The 16,536-nt window shown below is 44.3% G+C and overlaps 1 protein-coding gene across 5 annotated transcripts in view; it reads right to left on the bottom strand.

Moving 5' to 3' along the window:
- Positions 1–16,536, bottom strand: part of DNMBP (dynamin binding protein) — a 59,546-nt gene that overhangs the window by 32,155 nt on the left and 10,855 nt on the right. For 4 of the 5 annotated variants that reach the window (XM_020803031.3, XM_020803032.3, XM_078389393.1 and 1 more), the window contains exons 2-4: positions 13,363–13,516; positions 7,991–8,113; positions 5,688–7,556 (exon numbers count right to left, since the gene is read on the bottom strand). In XM_020803031.3, coding sequence (XP_020658690.3) covers positions 5,688–7,556; positions 7,991–8,113; positions 13,363–13,507 — 2,137 coding nt within the window. In that variant the 5' untranslated portion in view covers positions 13,508–13,516. Of the gene's footprint in view, positions 1–5,687; positions 7,557–7,990; positions 8,114–13,362; positions 13,517–13,680; positions 13,813–16,536 lie in introns of those variants that run through there. The other variant, XM_072995725.2, reaches the window with a different exon arrangement.

Genomic DNA, 16,536 nt, shown 5'->3' with positions numbered 1-16,536 from the left:
GGTACCTGTGAACTTTCAAGGCTGGAGGGGAGTTTGGCGGCTAGCGATTTCATCGACTCTGCCAGCAGCCGTGCTCGTGGGAAATGACCTGGCTGAACATGTGAAACGGGTGCTAGTGATTACACGTTCACAAGGCACCACGGGGACAGTTCAGGGGGGTAATGATGAGCCCGAGACGGAAGCAGGTGGGGGAGTTCAGAAGCTGTGGTGGAAACCTTAACCACAGACAGCAGATTTGGACAAGAGCAAAAGGCAGACGCCACTCTCCAAAAGTGTTTTGAACAGGTGACTGACGCCCAGCTAACACCTGAAACTCCAGTGAGATTTCTAGAGAAAAAGGGGATTTTGTATAGAGAGACCCTGAGGAATATCTCAAAAGGGGGAGATGGAATCAGAAGTCAGCTAGTAGTACCTGAAAAGTATCGCCCCATGATCTTACAAAGGGGGCACTCTGACATGTTTGCTGCGCACTTAGGGGTGAACAAAACACAGCAGAGAATCACACAGAATTTCTACTGGCCTGACATAGGGAAGCAGATCAGGGAGTTCTGTAAACAATGTGATGTGTGTCAAAGGCAGGGGAATAGCCGCGACAGGACCAAAGCAAAGTTGTGCCCTTTGCCTGTGATTGACACTCCGTTCAAATGCATAGGGGTAGATATTGTGGGACCTTTGCCCAAGGCCACAAAGAGGGGGAACAGGTTCATTCTCACCATTGTGGACCATGCCACGAGGTACCCTGAAGCCATTCCCTTGACTAACATTGAAACTAACACAGTGGCAGATGCCTTGGTGGGGTATATGTCCAGGATGGGATTTGCCTCAGAAATAATCACAGATTTGGGCGCATCGTTCACATCGAAGCTCATGAAACGCTTATGGCAAATTTGTGGAATTAAGCACAAGGAAACCACTGCCTATCACCCTGAAAGTAATGGGTTAACTGAGAAGTTCAATGGGACTCTAATGCGCATGATTAGGGCTTACTTGGCAGAGAATCCAAACAATTGGGACCAGAAGCTGCAACCCCTTTTGTTTGCTTATCGATCAGTGCCACAAGCCAGTACCGGGTTCAGTCCATTTGAACTTTTATTTGGGAGAAGGGTGAAAGGGCCCCTTGATTTGATCAAACAAAATTGGGAGCAGATCACCCAGGATGACCCACAAGACGTTGTGACATATATAGACTCTTTAAGGAAGGACCTAAAGAGAAACCTAGAGCTAGCAGCAGAGACCCTGCAAGCTCAAAAGGTCAGAAAGAAAGCTTGGGATGACCAGAACGCCAGGGAGAGGCACTTTGACCCAGGGGAGGAAGTGCTTTGGCCTAGGCCCTGCAAAGAGAATAAACTGCAGCTGGGTAGCCCAGAAATAAAATACTCGGGTCGCATGGTAGGGGGAGGAGTGATAAAACCCCTGGAGGCCAAAATAGAAGCTGTTCGTGATTGGCTCAGACCCAACACCAAGAAAAAAGTCAAATCATTTCTTGGGTTGGTGGGCTACTACAGAAAGTTCATCCCGAGGTTTAGCGAGATTGCGGCTCCGCTGACCGATCTGACGAGGAAGAAGGCTGATGACCGCATCCCGTGGACCAGCGACTGTGAGGAGGCGTTCCAGAGGTTGAAGCAGGCGCTAATCAACTATCCAGTGCTGCGTGCTCCAGACTTCGACCGGGAGTTCATCATCTACACCGATGCGTCTAACAGCGGGGTAGGAGCAGTTCTTTGCCAGGAGGATGAGAATGGTGACCAGCATCCAGTGTCCTACCTGAGTAGGAAACTCCAGAAAGGTGAGAGACATTTGGCAACCGTGGAGAAGGAGTGTCTGGCCATAGTCTACGTGATCCAGAAGGCCAAGCCTTACATCTGGGGAAGACATTTTGTTCTGTGCACTGACCATTCACCACTGCAATGGTTAAAGACAATGAAAACCCACAATAGCAAACTTATGAGGTGGGCTTTAAACCTGCAAGACTATGACTTTGAAGTGAAGGTGGTCAGAGGGTCAGTGAACTGTGTTGCTGACGCCTTGTCAAGAAGACCTGAAGAATGAAGACGGCGAAAGAAACATGGACTATGTATATATAATGATGACAAAAAGTTAAATGTACCTGGTTTTTTTTTAATTTGGTTTGTATGAATAAAGGTAACTTGATGTAATGTAAATGGTAAATGTTTAACTTAGAGTGTAAGTATAAGTAAGTATGATATTGTATGTATAACTGTTGTTGTGTGTTTTGGATTCAGGTTGTTTTTTGGGAAAAAGCACGTTAGCTTTCCCCCTACAAAACAACTTATAAAGAGGGGAGGTGTTACATACAGCACTGATGTTACCTGTCTGTCATGGGTTTGGAGGGAAAGTTCCATCCTATGGGGAGTGGAAGGCGGGACATCAGGAGGAGGGGCTGTACTGTATATATATGTGAAGCCTGTGTGGAGGAGTTGTAGAAAAGAAGAAGCAGCAGCTGGGAAGAAGAAGCTGGTGTGGGAGTCTGTGTGTCAGACAGGGTACTACTGTGTGTCAGTCAGTACCAACCTGATAGGTTCAGGTGTCTGTATGGTTAGCCAGAACTGATAGGTTCAGGGTCTGTGCTTCAAGTTAAGTGTTCTGTGTGAACCAAACTGTATGCATGTATGAATGAGACTAAGCCACGTTACTATATCTTATTCACCTGATCATTTTATTTTCCCTGTGTGTTGTTTAAATAAACCTTATTCTTTTATTTGTTGAAAATCCATCCCTGGTCTGTGTGACTTCTTATAGGGAATGGTTGGTGGCAGCTTAGTTAACGTGTGGCAGATCCCAGTAGGTCTGGGTTTGTCACAACAAGGTCTACGGAAAACCCACCCACACAGACCGGTATCTACACAAAAACTCCAACTACCATTCACAGCAAAAAGGATGCGTAATCAAAACACTGGTAGACCATGCAAATCGGAACTGTGAAGCTCAATTTCTCAGCACGAAACTCAACCATCTGAATTGGGCCCCACAGGCAAATGGCTACTCCAAAAATGTAATCACAAGAACCATCAAACAAAAAAAACAATATCAAACTGAAGAAGAAAACTTCCACCCACAAATAAAGTATTTCTGCCATACATCAAAGGGGCCACAGACCACATGGGGAAACATTTGAAAAAACACAACCTACAAACAGTATTCAAGCCCACCACAAAAATACAACAAATGTTACGGTCAGCAAATGACAGAAGGGACCCCCTCACCACTGCAGGAGTATACCGGATACCTTGCAGTTGTGGCCAGATATATACTGGAACCACAAAATAAAGCATGCACACCAGAATCAAAGAACATGAGAGACACTGCAGACTAAAACAACCAGAAAAATCAGCAGTAGCTGAACATGCCTTAAATCTTGATGGACATGAAATTCTATTTTAAACTACTGAAATACTGGACAACACCAGCAATCATTACATTAGACTGCACAGGGAAGCAATTGAAATGCGCAAACACCAGCAGAGCTTCAACAAAAAAGAAGAAAGTTTAAAACTCAACAAAGCTTGGCTCCTAGCACTGAAAAATACAGCCTGCAAAAGGTCAACAAACTCTACCCAGCCACAAGGACTAGTGATCACTACACACAAAAGACCAGCTAACAACACCCATCAATCACAGTGACAGATAATCTCTCCTCCTTATCACAACAATACACCCACAACAAAAAACACACTGATCACCATAATCGCCCATCTCCTGAAAAGGACAAAAGCTGATCCAACAGCTATAAATACTCAACTCCCAAACAAACTGTACCAGAGCACAGAGTGCTACTCCTGTCCTCTGAAGATGCCACCCACAGATACTGACAAAACGTTAGGAAGAACAACCTTCAGAACACAGCCAAACAGTCCGGAAAAAACCACAACAACCATCAGATTTTACTTTCTTGGGCTCCATGATCACTACAGATGGAGACAGCAGCTACGAAATTAAAAGATGCCTGCATCTTGGGAGGAAAGCGATGACAAACTTAGACAGCATCTTAAAAAGCAGAGACATCACCTTGTCGACAAAGGTCCGCGTAGTCAAAGCTATGTTTTTTCCTGTAGCGATGTATGGAAATGAGAGTTGGACCATAAAGAAGGCTGACCGCTGAAGAATTGATGCGTTTGAATTGTGGTGCTGGAGGAGACTCTTGAGAGTCCCCTGGACTGCAAAGAGAACAAATCTATCCATTCTGAAGGAAATCAAACCTGAGTGTTCATTGGAAGGACATCCTAAAGCAGAGGCTCCAATACTTTGGCCATCTCACGAGAAGAGAAGACTCCTTGGAAAAGACCCTGATGTTGGGAAAGTGTGAAGGCAAGAGGAGAAGGGGACAATAGAGGACATGATGGATGGACAGTGTCACCGAACCTACCAACATGAATTTGACCCAACTCCAGGAGGCAGTGGAAGACAGGAGGGCCTGGCGTGCTCTGGTCTATGGGGTCACAAAAAGTTGGACACGACATAAGAACTAAACAACAATGAGAGACAATGTGTATTCATTGCACAGTTCACCTGCAGAGTAGTACATCCCTATTAAAAGCAGGGGTCCGTATGTCAGAACATCCAATCGGGGGTTCATAATTATCTCTGTACTACATTAAAAAGTTACAGCTTGATCCCTCCAACTGTTCTGCTTTGAGGGGGTAACAATGGCAGTCTTAACTTCACAGTCAGGCTGGAGCATCAGTCATTTGTGAACAAAGACAGGAAATGTGTCCATACTAGCTGAGGGTTTGGGGAGCTACTGTATATTCCAAAAACAAAAAATCAAAATCAAATCAAAACCTAAAACAAAGCAAAGGTCAGCAAAACAAAAGCCAAAATTGTTCAAATTTCAAACCTCAACACAAGTAGAAACTCACTGTTTGCCTTTGAGGAAATCATTATTTCAGAGAACTCAGAAAAGTTACCTTTCGGTTTACAACTCTCAGAATCCACCAGCCAGCATAGCTACTTCTTGTGCTGGCAAGGGGATTCCAGGAGTTGTTCAAAGAAGTTAACAGATACTGAGAAAGTGTACAATTCTGGAAAATACGTAAACTCCTAACTTGTAGAAATCCGCAGAAAGGTCATTACATTACACTTACTCTCTCTCTCTCTCTCTCATACACACACACACACACACACACACGCACACAAACACACACACACACACACACACACACACACAGAGCACGTGTAGAACTTATTTTAAAGTCATATTTATGATGTGCCCTTTCTCAAAGAAGTACAAGACAGCATACATCGCTCTTCCCCTTTCCTACTGCACCTCCTAACAACGTTCGTGAAAATTGCTTAAGAAGCGTAACTAGCCCAAGATCACTTCACAGAAAAGTTATATACTGCCTTGACTATTCTATCTATTTACTAAAATATTTATCCATATTTATAAGCAGGAGCCATGGGGATGATGGAATTTCTAATTCAGAGCACTTGGAGGGTGTTAAACGGGTAAAAGATGGTGGCTGCTCTGGACAAAAAAGAATGTAAAAACCCCAAAATACTATGTTGCTCTGACAGCGGTAAGACTGGTCGTAATGTAAGCATTCAGAAATGCTGGCTGCAGCATTCTGGGAGTCAAGGCCCCCAAAAGCAATTATTTCCAAGCCCTGAATCTGGGTATCTTTTCTCCTCTCCCCTCCATCCACCCTGCCAAGCACAATTGGACTCACCCCTCAGCTCCTGCAGCTCCTGGCACAGACTGGAAATCTTGCAGTCGCAGAAGTCCAGGTTTTCCAGAGTTTCAGCTCGCACCACTTCATTCTGGGGCTGCTCCAGCATTGCACTGATCTCCACATGAGTTTTTCTATAAACATCTAGTTCTCGTTCCAGCTCCTGAATGCGGCTGAGCAGGAAAAAGCACTGAGGTGTACTGTTAGACTCCCTGAGGTTTCCTAACCCCTCTTTGTCCCTCAAGCAGTTCTTGGCTGGGTCTGGGCGCCTCCGCTGGCTGCCCACAGGTGGAAGCGGTGCTGGCCGAGAGGGCCGCACAGAGATTGGAAGAACCTGAGAGGGAGGAGATGTTCTGGGGCTCTGTTCTGCTGGCAAGGGAGGTGAGGCTGAGGCTGGGGTGCTGGGCCGGGGAGGTGGTGGTCTCAGCGCTTTCCTCCTCTGGAAGGTGTGCTCCACTGAGCCGCGGACGATGTCCTTCTCAGATCTGAAGTCCAGGATAGAAAAATGCCGGGAGACATTTTCACCCTCCGGGGTCTCATAGCTGGAGTGGCCTGCAGGACTGGTCAGACTCTGTTCAAACTGTGCCAGCTGCTCTGTCAGTTTGGAATCCAGGTCCCCACAGCTCTCTCCGTGCAGCATCCCTTGGGAGCGCTCAGTCCGAGTGCTGCGACAGACAGGCCAAGTATCCAGGCCCTCGTGGGTCCCACTGAAACTGGAAGAACGGGATTTGGGCTTCCGCCACTGGACATCCATACAAGAGGCCAGGTCGTCAGGAAGAACATTCTCTTGGGAAAGACTAGGATCATCTCCATCCCAATGTGAGGGCTTGTATGCCTCAGAGTAGCCCCATGATGTCCTTGGACTTTGACTGGATTCTGACTTCCTCGCCTGGTCATGGAGTAGCTTCTTGGGCTGGAGTGCAGGCTGAGGTATACAAGGACCTCCATTCACAGCTGTGGCAGAGTCTGCAGAAGGAACATTTGATATCCCTGAGGGTAGAGGTCCCAGAAAGGCTTCATTCTGGAGGTTCAACATTTCATTCTGCTTCAGCTGACTGTCCTTCAATGCATCCTCTGTGCTAACCGTAAGATGACTAAATTTCTCCTCAAGATGGTCAGAGCTCCAGCCAGGCTCCTCACATATGGGAGTAGGAACTGCTTTGTGGGCACTGGAAGCCTCAGAGCCTACCACCACCTTTGGCAGGCATGTGGAGTCTTCCCTGAATGAGGGGCTATTCTCCTCCATCTTCACAAACCTGTAGGGAAAGATGCCACGTCTTCCTCGAAGCTCCCCCTCTAGCCAGCCATCTTCTAAGACCCCCAAAATCCGAATTCTGTCCCCCACTTCAAAATCTAGTTCTGTTGCTTCCAGAGCTTGGAACTGATAGAGAGCAATCCCATAAGGCCCTGGACACTCCTCCTCCTCGTTCCAGGTCCTCTGCTCTTCCTGGAGATATGCCTCTTTCACTCCATTCATCCCATGGTTTTCTGAGGACGTCAACGCCTCTGAGTTGCCCTCAGTTTTCAATGGGCCCAAAAGTTCCACAAATCCCTCAGGGAAGATGCCTCTATGGCCCTCAAGCTCCCCTTCGAACCACCCAGGCTCAGGGATCCCCACAATGGTGATCACATCTCCTTCTCGGAAGTCCAGTTCCTCCTCCAGCTGAGCAGAAAGGCCCATCAATGCTCGGGCCTGACCCAGGGCATAGGCTGGCATCTCCAGGGCAGTGCCATAATGAGACTGAGGACCAACAGAAGAGAGGCAGAGCTCTTGTACACAGGACGAGGGGAAGAAGCCTCTGGCTCCCCAACAGCTTCGGCCTTGGGGCCAAGGAGAGGCTTGAGGACCATCCAGAATCACCAGGTCTCCTGCAGGGACAAGGAACATAGAGTCAGAGAATTGCTAAACTGTTGGCTACAGCAGGGGTGGGAATTTATAATGGTAAATTCCAGTTCCTCTGTCAGACCTTTGATTCATCTAGCTCAGTAGTGGCAAATCTGACTGATTCTCCAGAGTTTCAGGCAAGATTCTTCCCATGCCCTATCCAGCACTCCCTGACATTCCTCCACTAACATGCTACCTAGTCTTGGCCCCTTGGCTTTCAAAATTAAATGAAACTGGTAATTACCAGATGAAACTGGTCTGTTCAGTGTAGTATCAAAATGATCCTACTACTGGGGCAGGGAGAAACAGGGACAAGTAAATGGGTCTCCTTGGATGTGAGGGACATTCTACATGAGACTTGGGTACCACAAATCTGTTTCTAGCAAAAGGATGAAGACAGGGAAATCATCACTGGTACCTCGTTGCAAACTCAGGCTGCCAGGCTCCTGGGATGTAAAGTTGCTGGTACAGACAAAAAGCTTCTCTCCTTGCTTCAAAGCAGGAATGTCCACAGGTTCTACAAAACTGCTGGGGAACTGTCCTAAAATGGATGGTGGGAGAAGACAAGTGGAGAGAACTGTCAACAGATCAGGTAAAATATCGACAAAACATTGGAATACACACATTCTCTTCTTCATAAGGATATAAGAATACCCCATTATTTATCTTTCTCCAAGTGTCAGAAATTCCTGTTTCTTCACCCACATTTCAGGATTCTCTAGACCCAGAGCCGGCTGCTGCCTCTGAGCATGTGCCCCTCACCCAGCTGATAGATGGGCACATGCACAGAGGCACCACCTGGCTCTGAGGATAGCATTGCCACCAGCAGCAGGAACAGGCAGACGAAGACGACAGAGGCAGTGGGAAGGGTACAGGCGGGCTTCCCTTTTGTTTGAAGTAAACAAAAAGCCTAAGATTTAAAAGTTCAGCATTTTGTTTTGTTTTGGCAAAATGGGATCCCCAAACTGGGTTGGGAAATGAAACACGAACCAGCCTGGTTCATCACAACATTTTGGTTTGTGGTTTGTTTTACGCCCATCTTTAGTTACAAACATAACCCAACAAACAATATTGCCTGCTAAAAATTCTGCTGCCTGTCCATAACCTGCAAAACTGGGGGATTTATTATTTTTTTATTCTGCAGGATGTTGACAGTTCCGTTATTTTTTGAAACAATCTATAGTACATATGGTTGCAGATTCTAAGGACTTTTGTAAGAGCTAAATATCAGTAAATAGGTAAAGGTTCCCATTGACCTTTAGTCCAGTCGTGTCCAACTCTAGGGCACGGTGCTCATCCCTGTTTCCAAGCCATAGAGCCAGCATATCTCCATAGACCGTTTCCGTGGTCACGTGGCCAGCGCGACTAGACACGGAACGCCATTACCTTCCCACCGTGGTGGTACTTATTTATCTACCACATTTTTACATGCTTTCGACCTGCTAGATTGGCAGGAGCTGGGACAAGTGACGGGAACTCACTCCGTTGCGTGGATTCGATCTTTTGACTGCTGGTCTTCTGACCTTGCAGTACAGAGGCTTCTGTAGTTTAACCCACAGCGCCACCACGCCCCTATTAGTAAATAAGAATAAATATTGAAAACTCGTGGTGGTCGCACACATCAGACAAAGGTTGCACCAGTGGTCTATAAAGATGAAAATGCCTGATGCTGTGTTGGCCTGTGGAGCAATCCAGCTCACCACTGTTTACCACAGACTTCCAATTGGAGATGATGGGTGTTGCAACCAAAGACATCTGGAGGGATACATCCAAATACATCTGGACCTATTGTATTGCAGTGGTAAGAAAATTAAAATAGCTCTCCAATTACAGATTATTATTTGTCCTACACTAGTGTAAACTCTTGTATGCTCTGTAAACATATAAACAGAACAATATAAAAGAAACACAATTGTGCATCTGTGAGCAAAATCCAAAAACAGGGTAATACCATTCTTGGACCACTAAGGCATCATAAGAGGTGAGGTTTCAAGTACTCCATTCCAGATTAGGAAGAAACAGAAAAATCCAAAAAATCATCCTGGCTACATACAGCTATCAGAACTCACCAAAATGCCCATGGACTGATAAAGAGTCCTAGAGAACTTGAGTGCTTATATTTTCTTTATATTTTGGTGACCCAATAAATTTATTACACAAGTCTGTTTACAAAAAATAAGTAAGACTACCAACAAGTTTCTGTTTCTACTTTGTTTCCAAGAAGGAAAAAAGAATTACTAACAGAAGAAGAAATGCTCACATCTTTAATTATTGTTGGATGGCTAAAACAAAAGTCCCAAGAATTTCTTTGAAGTACTGTAAGACATTTCTTTAGAATAAGCAATGAATTGGATTCAGACTTAGTTATACTCACTTAATGAGACTACAGTATGTCACAGCAAAGTCAAAGCCCACTGATTTAATAGATCTGCTCCCAATAAGTTGCAAATCTGCATCTGAGTGAATTACTTGGCAGCTGTCCTTATTTTCATCCTTCTGTAATTCAGGACTGGTTTGATGCTCTCATATTTTATGCAAACTGGACATAGTTTACAAAACTAGGTTCTTGGGATTTTTTGTAAACAAACCTTTATGAGATGATAATTGGAAGCAATGTCATCATGAGCAAAGGATCTGACAGAAAGGAAACAGGAGCCCTAACCAACATTCAATCCAACCTAATAATTAAACTGACCCACACAAAATAATCTTTGATTTACAAGTGGGTTCTATATCAAATCAAGCCTGAACTCTCTCAAAAAACTAAGGCTCTTGTACTTTCAACATATCATGGGAGAACATCACTCACTGGAAAAGGCAATAATGAGTCCATAACAGGAGCTGCAGCCTTCAGTTTGCAAGAACTGAGCAGAATGTTTGATGCAACCTTTTGGAGCTCATTAACTCATTAGGATTGTCATAAGTCAAAGATGACCTGACGCATATAACAATACAAAACTAAAATTTAATCATTCTAGCATGATACACTTCCTTTAATCCATGTATCTTTATGTTCAACATCATATTTAGTTCCAGCTTCAACTTTTTAAAGCAACGAATTCATAAGGAACATAAATCCTGTTAACACTTAGATATTGTTCCAAAAGTTCTGCCATGTCTCTTTGGCTATAACTTCATAAAGCAACTGTAATATGACCTCAAAAATAAGTGTATTTCATCCATGAGAGCTTGCAGTTCTTTTCAGAACTTGTAATAAAGGTATTGGCTACTTTTCTATTTGTGTACTCATAAAGCAACTGTTACAGCCCTAATCTAAAACAATGATAACACCCTAAGATGAAAAACTCTTAAGACAAGATTGGAGGTCTCAGGCTTTGAGGTCACACCCAGCACTCCTGGGATCCCAAACCATGTCCCCTTTCTCCCCAACACCGTCCATGTGTGATTTCTCAGGTTCTGCATAGATTTCTTCTGGTCATAGAAGGTTGAAATGTCTTCCCTATTGGTAGTAAGAATTTTCAAGTTGAAATATGCAACTATTTTTGATTCCACCTACCACTGGTAAGCAGTTCCCAAGAACATCTTCAAAATGTATAATGCCTAGTTTTGACAACAAGGTGAAAAGAACCCATTCCACTCTAGTGCTTCAACCAGGTAACTGTAGCACCAATCTACCTGTAAACAGTGGCAGCTGGTCCATCATGGTAAACGGGGCGCTGTGCCACCTTGGGCTCAGGTTACTGCCTACCAGTCCATTCCTGCCAGCCGTCCTTACCAGAAGGGGAGGGTCAGAGTTGTGTCCATGTCTCTTTCCTGTTGTGTGGAAGCTTGCTTGCTTCTCTCTCTCTGCACACCCACTTTTGCCCCAGCTCTGCTTGTCCCAGTTTTGCCTCTGCCCAGCTGTGCTGCGTCTTCTGTACCACCAATCACCATGCCATTGCCCGTAACTCAGCATGACTTTGAGCTGAAGTAGTCCAGACCTCTCCGCCCTGATGTATCATCAATCCAGCTACAGACACCTTCTTAAAATTCCCATGTACAGCAATGGGAGACGACAAAAAAAAAGACTAAGACCATGTTTTAATATTCTTTTTTGGTGCAAGAGGGAAATCACTAAGGGGGTGGGGACAGATAATCTTGAAAATGGCTCCCTCTCGTGGCCATTTGAATTTTTTCCCTTTACATTTCCTATTTACATGAATGGTAAAATGATGCTGCTGTATAGTATTGCTATATACTCTTGGGATTTCTAAATAGAGAAGTGGAATCTTCTGATGCTAACAGAAACCAGATCCTCTCCCACACACTCAACCTAGTCCACTTGATAAGATGGCAGTCAATTTGATCATGCCATTAGACAGACAGGCTCAGAAGAATGAAAACAGACTCTGAAGAGAGGAAGAGACAAACAGCAGGAACTGATTATGTCTCTTTGTCTTTTCTTCTGGCTGAGAGTGAGGCAGGATCAGAGGAGTCCTGCCTTTGTAAAGTGGCTGTGGCTAGCAAGGACAGATGCAACGGAGACAGACGGGATTGGAGCATGTACTGCAGGACTGAGGAACCTGCGGCCCTCTAGATGTTCTTCAACTGTAAGTCCCATTAAAGCTGGCCAGCCTGCTGAATGGCAAGGTGTGGTGGGAATAGTAGTCCATTGATATCTAGAAGGCCAAGGGATTTCCACCTGCATGGCACAGATACCAAGAAGGATTGTGAAAGTTAGGAATCAAAAAGATGAGCATGGGGGAAGCCTCAGCCCTATAGCTGGGTTACTGTTTGGCCTGCCACCTTGCAGCTGTTGCAGCAGGATAACCAGCAGCTGTTGCCTTACACTGCACTATTCAGGTTAATGTTGTCATGCTGATCCAACATCATGATACACTGAGTACCTTGAGACGTGCATATTTTAGTAGACTGATTAGCTACCTTGAGACTAAGACTCTTGCTATATACAAAGAGTAGTCTCAATTACCTAGGTGCCCATCTTTTATGTAGCCAACCCAATCTTGGAAAAGTTGCTTTTTTTAAGATGACAGCTCTCCGAATTCCCTAGCCAGCATGAGGTCTGAGAGTTATAGCCCAGAAAAATAACGTCTTCAAGTTTAGTAGCCAACACAACATTGTCCAGGCATAGGAGGGAGATATCGCCAGGCATAATAGATCACAAAAATGCTAATTTGAAGATGATTTAGAGGGAAGCTGAGGATGGGGGAATCTCCCCTCAATAACCCAATGAAAACTGTGCTCAGTGAATATGGAATACTAACTAACTTTTCAGAGGAGGATGGGTAGGAAGTGAAGTACTCTCTGTAGAAGCACTCCAGACAGCAAAATGTTCTTGCTAAACTAACTTGTACATGGTATGTTAAACTTTTGGCACAATTTAGATTTCAGGCCCACCATCCTGAGACCAAATGGAACCACTCAGTGTAGTGGCAATCAGTATACAGTGAGCTGCTTGTATGTAGCCCAAAAAAATGACTGACAGATGCATCTTCACATGCTACTGCAAACTGAGTATGTTACACTATGAGCTCTTAATCTAGTGCACTAGCACTTGCAAAGCTGTTACTCCTACTCCCTATGGACTGTTTTACCCTAAACGTCTGGAGGTACTGATGCAGCCACCAGGAAAATACTGGAGATCAGTTTCTGATTCTTATTTGGAACCTTCAATACTTCCCATGCCCCAAAGATGCTTATTTGGGTTCCTACTTTTCTCCCCACCCATGATCTGGCCTTTCTTTCTGCACAGGTCTATACTGTATGATCTGTGGCACACGTTTACTGCTACTAGCCCTATAATTGCAGCAAAGATGTTTGGGTTCTTACCTGTGACTCCTTCCTTTTTTCCAAGGAGCCAGAATTCATCTATGACTGCCAGCACTTCTATGATGTCCCCCACAAACAGTGGCAGCTCCTCAGAAACACTGGGACAGAAATCAAAGACAGCCCGGACCACAGAACCTGTTTCCATTTTGGAGATCTGCAAGGAAAGCTTATAGGTCAATACCTGGAAAACAGTTACACCACATTACACACTGCAAGGGACATTTAGATTGTAGCAGAAATACAGAAGCACTAAGTTACCCCAGAAACAGGGCTGAGGGTTGTGCCAGACAAGACGCAGAGTTTGGAAAAGGTACTTACAACTCCTAAAATCCCCCACGCTGATTTAGGTATACTTTTCCAAGCTCTACTTCATGACGTGATACAGAACTACAATTTCCTCTTGATATTCCCTGTTGACCTTCAGCCATTCCCCATCTTCTTTTCCATGCCTTCACTGCAAAGATTCATTTCCAGAGCCAGCTATTCCTCAGGGCTGCAGACATGGGCTGCAAATTGTACTTAAGTGTTTCTACTTTTCCCCGAAGCAATTTTGCACTAGCAAAATTTTGCACAGGAAGAAAGCTGACATGAAACTGCTACTAAAGGAGAAAGTATGTGTGGGCTGTTCTATTCAGAAATAAATTCACAGCCTCCTCCAGCCAAAGCAGTGTCCTCCACGATAGCCTCCTGATCAGGACTTCATCTTTTCTTGTGTGTTACATTTAAAAGCCCAACAAGACTCCTACATTTTTTTTCTTGGGAAGAGGAAATGAGCATACAGATGCTCTCCCTTGGCACAGTGCTAAACGTGTGCACATACCTCTGTGTATGCTAAAATTTAAATCATGGTTTTTTTAATGGAGAACCATGGACAACAGCGGATTTTTCTGTCAGTGGAATTGAGCCTTAAGTCAAATAGTGTGGCCCCAGTTAGATGACTCTCACCCATAAAATGTCAACATGCTACCAAAATGAATCAGGTTTTACACTAATACAGAAAAGAGGGATTCTTTAGCTTTTTGCATGTCTTGGACCCCAAATCCAACAATCTAGTACTCCTGGCGGAGATAATTAAGACTTCTGGGAAGGGAAAGTCTAAAACACCTGGAGGGCCCAACCCTCTACAGTAGGAGCTGGAGAACCAATGGAGATGCTTCAGTCTTACATGTGCTTCTTCTTGGAGTGAGGGGGAAGAAGCTGTATCAACAGCTGGGGAGCCTCCAGTGGAGTTTCCAATGACAAGTACTTATGCAGGTGTTCCCCAGGGGAAAAAAGGAACAGAAAGGGTCAATTCAAGCCCATTTCCCCAAACTTCAGAATCAGGCTGGCTGTGTGAAGAGACTTGAGGATAAGGAATCAGGGGAGGGAGGAATTCCTGTCAGGAAGGAATGGCAAGATGGAACGGAAACTCAGCACTTCCCTGACGCACAGAACTGGGCTTATGGCTGCCAAAGACCAAACCCTGTACAAACAGTGTGAGAGAGAGTGGGACACTGGCACATAGTTGATAACATGTCAGATTAGGACTCAGGAGATCTGAGTTCAAATCCCTTCTCAACCATGAAAGCTCACTGGAGGGTGGCAATGGTAAACAACCTTTTGGACACCTGCCATTTGAAAGTCCTATTAGGGTTGCCATAAATCAGAAATTACTTGATGACACATATCAATGACGCGCACCAGCACCAATGATGGGTACAATCTACAGTATATGAAACCCTGATTGGCCCTAGTAGGGTTGTCATCCTTCACTGGCTTCTGTCCCTGCCTACACTTTCAAACACAGTTTGATCAGCCAACATAAACAGGTAATAAAAGTTCTTCACAACATTGTAAAAACCTTCATTATGTTGTTTTTTAAAAAATCCACGATTTCTGCAGATGAACCTGTTGTTTAAGGCCCTGGATGAAGCTACAGTATTCTTTCTATTAAGTTGGCAACCATACGTTATAACACCTTCAGGCCATGAAGAAGAACCATATGTTATAACACCTTCAGAAAAGGGAAGGCTTATTGCTGGGCCCTGTATCTCTCCTGCTTGTCTTTGAAGCCCTGCACGCTAGGGACCTCCTGAGTGCTGTATTACTCCTAATGACACCAACAACACAAAGCAATGGCTTGCACTGAATGACACACTTGGCTTGTCTCAGACAATGATTGGTGTCATATCTTGTCCCCACCCTTCCACACCAAATATTCTCTTGGTCTTTGATTCTCAACCTTTAAACCTCCACATGTTTTGAACTTTGCCTCTTACAACCCTGGACCAGTGGCCATGCCACAACTGGGGATTCTTGGGAATTGAGGTCCAAAATATCTGGAGAGCCAAAGGCTGAATGAAATTCATTGCTGTAGGTGATAGATACATTACTATGTTGGAGAGCAGCCTGTCCACCTGCCAGTTCAGGACTGATTGCCTAGATCTAGAATGAAACAACCAGCATTGTTATACTACAAGTGTGTGTAAAGGCCCTGAGTACAGAATGGAAAGCATGTGAGGGAAAAGGCTGGAAGGAGTAACATATTTTGCTGATGGCTCTGCTTTGTTATCAGGCACGGGTAGTCTCATGGCAACAATGTGAAGCTTGAATCCCTCAAAATGCTGCCTTGGCAATTCCCATCTTTTAGCCTGCTAGCACACCCAGAAATATTCTACAGGATGCCCTTTATCAAGTACCCCCTACTAAAGTACGTATATGCATGCCAAAGTCTTCTCTAGCCTTTCTTAGAGTACATCAGATCAACATATCTGCCCCACCAAGGAAGGAAGGAAGGAAGGAAGGAAGGAAGGAAGGAAGCAAGCAAGCAAGCAAGCAAGCAAGCAAGCAAGCAATTTATTTATTTATTTATTTATTTATTTATTTATTTATTTATTTATTTATTTATTTATTTATACATACATACATACATACATACATACATACATACATACATACATACATACATACATACATACATACATACATACATACATACATACATACATACATACATACATACATACAACCCATCTGGCTACCAAGATCACTCTGGGCAGTTTACAAAAGCAGTAATAAAAGCAATAACATAAAAAACAGATATAATCAATAACAACCAAACAAAATATAAAAGCAACTAAAACAAAAGTACATTAAGAAATAACATAATAAATAGAGAGGATATCTGTAAACAAG

The sequence above is a fragment of the Pogona vitticeps genome, chromosome 3, assembly GCF_051106095.1.
Source record: "Pogona vitticeps strain Pit_001003342236 chromosome 3, PviZW2.1, whole genome shotgun sequence".
NCBI classification, from domain to species: Eukaryota; Metazoa; Chordata; class Lepidosauria; order Squamata; family Agamidae; genus Pogona; species Pogona vitticeps.
Note: the sequence above shows the minus strand (reverse complement) of the source record. Positions and strands in the feature narration are given on the sequence as shown.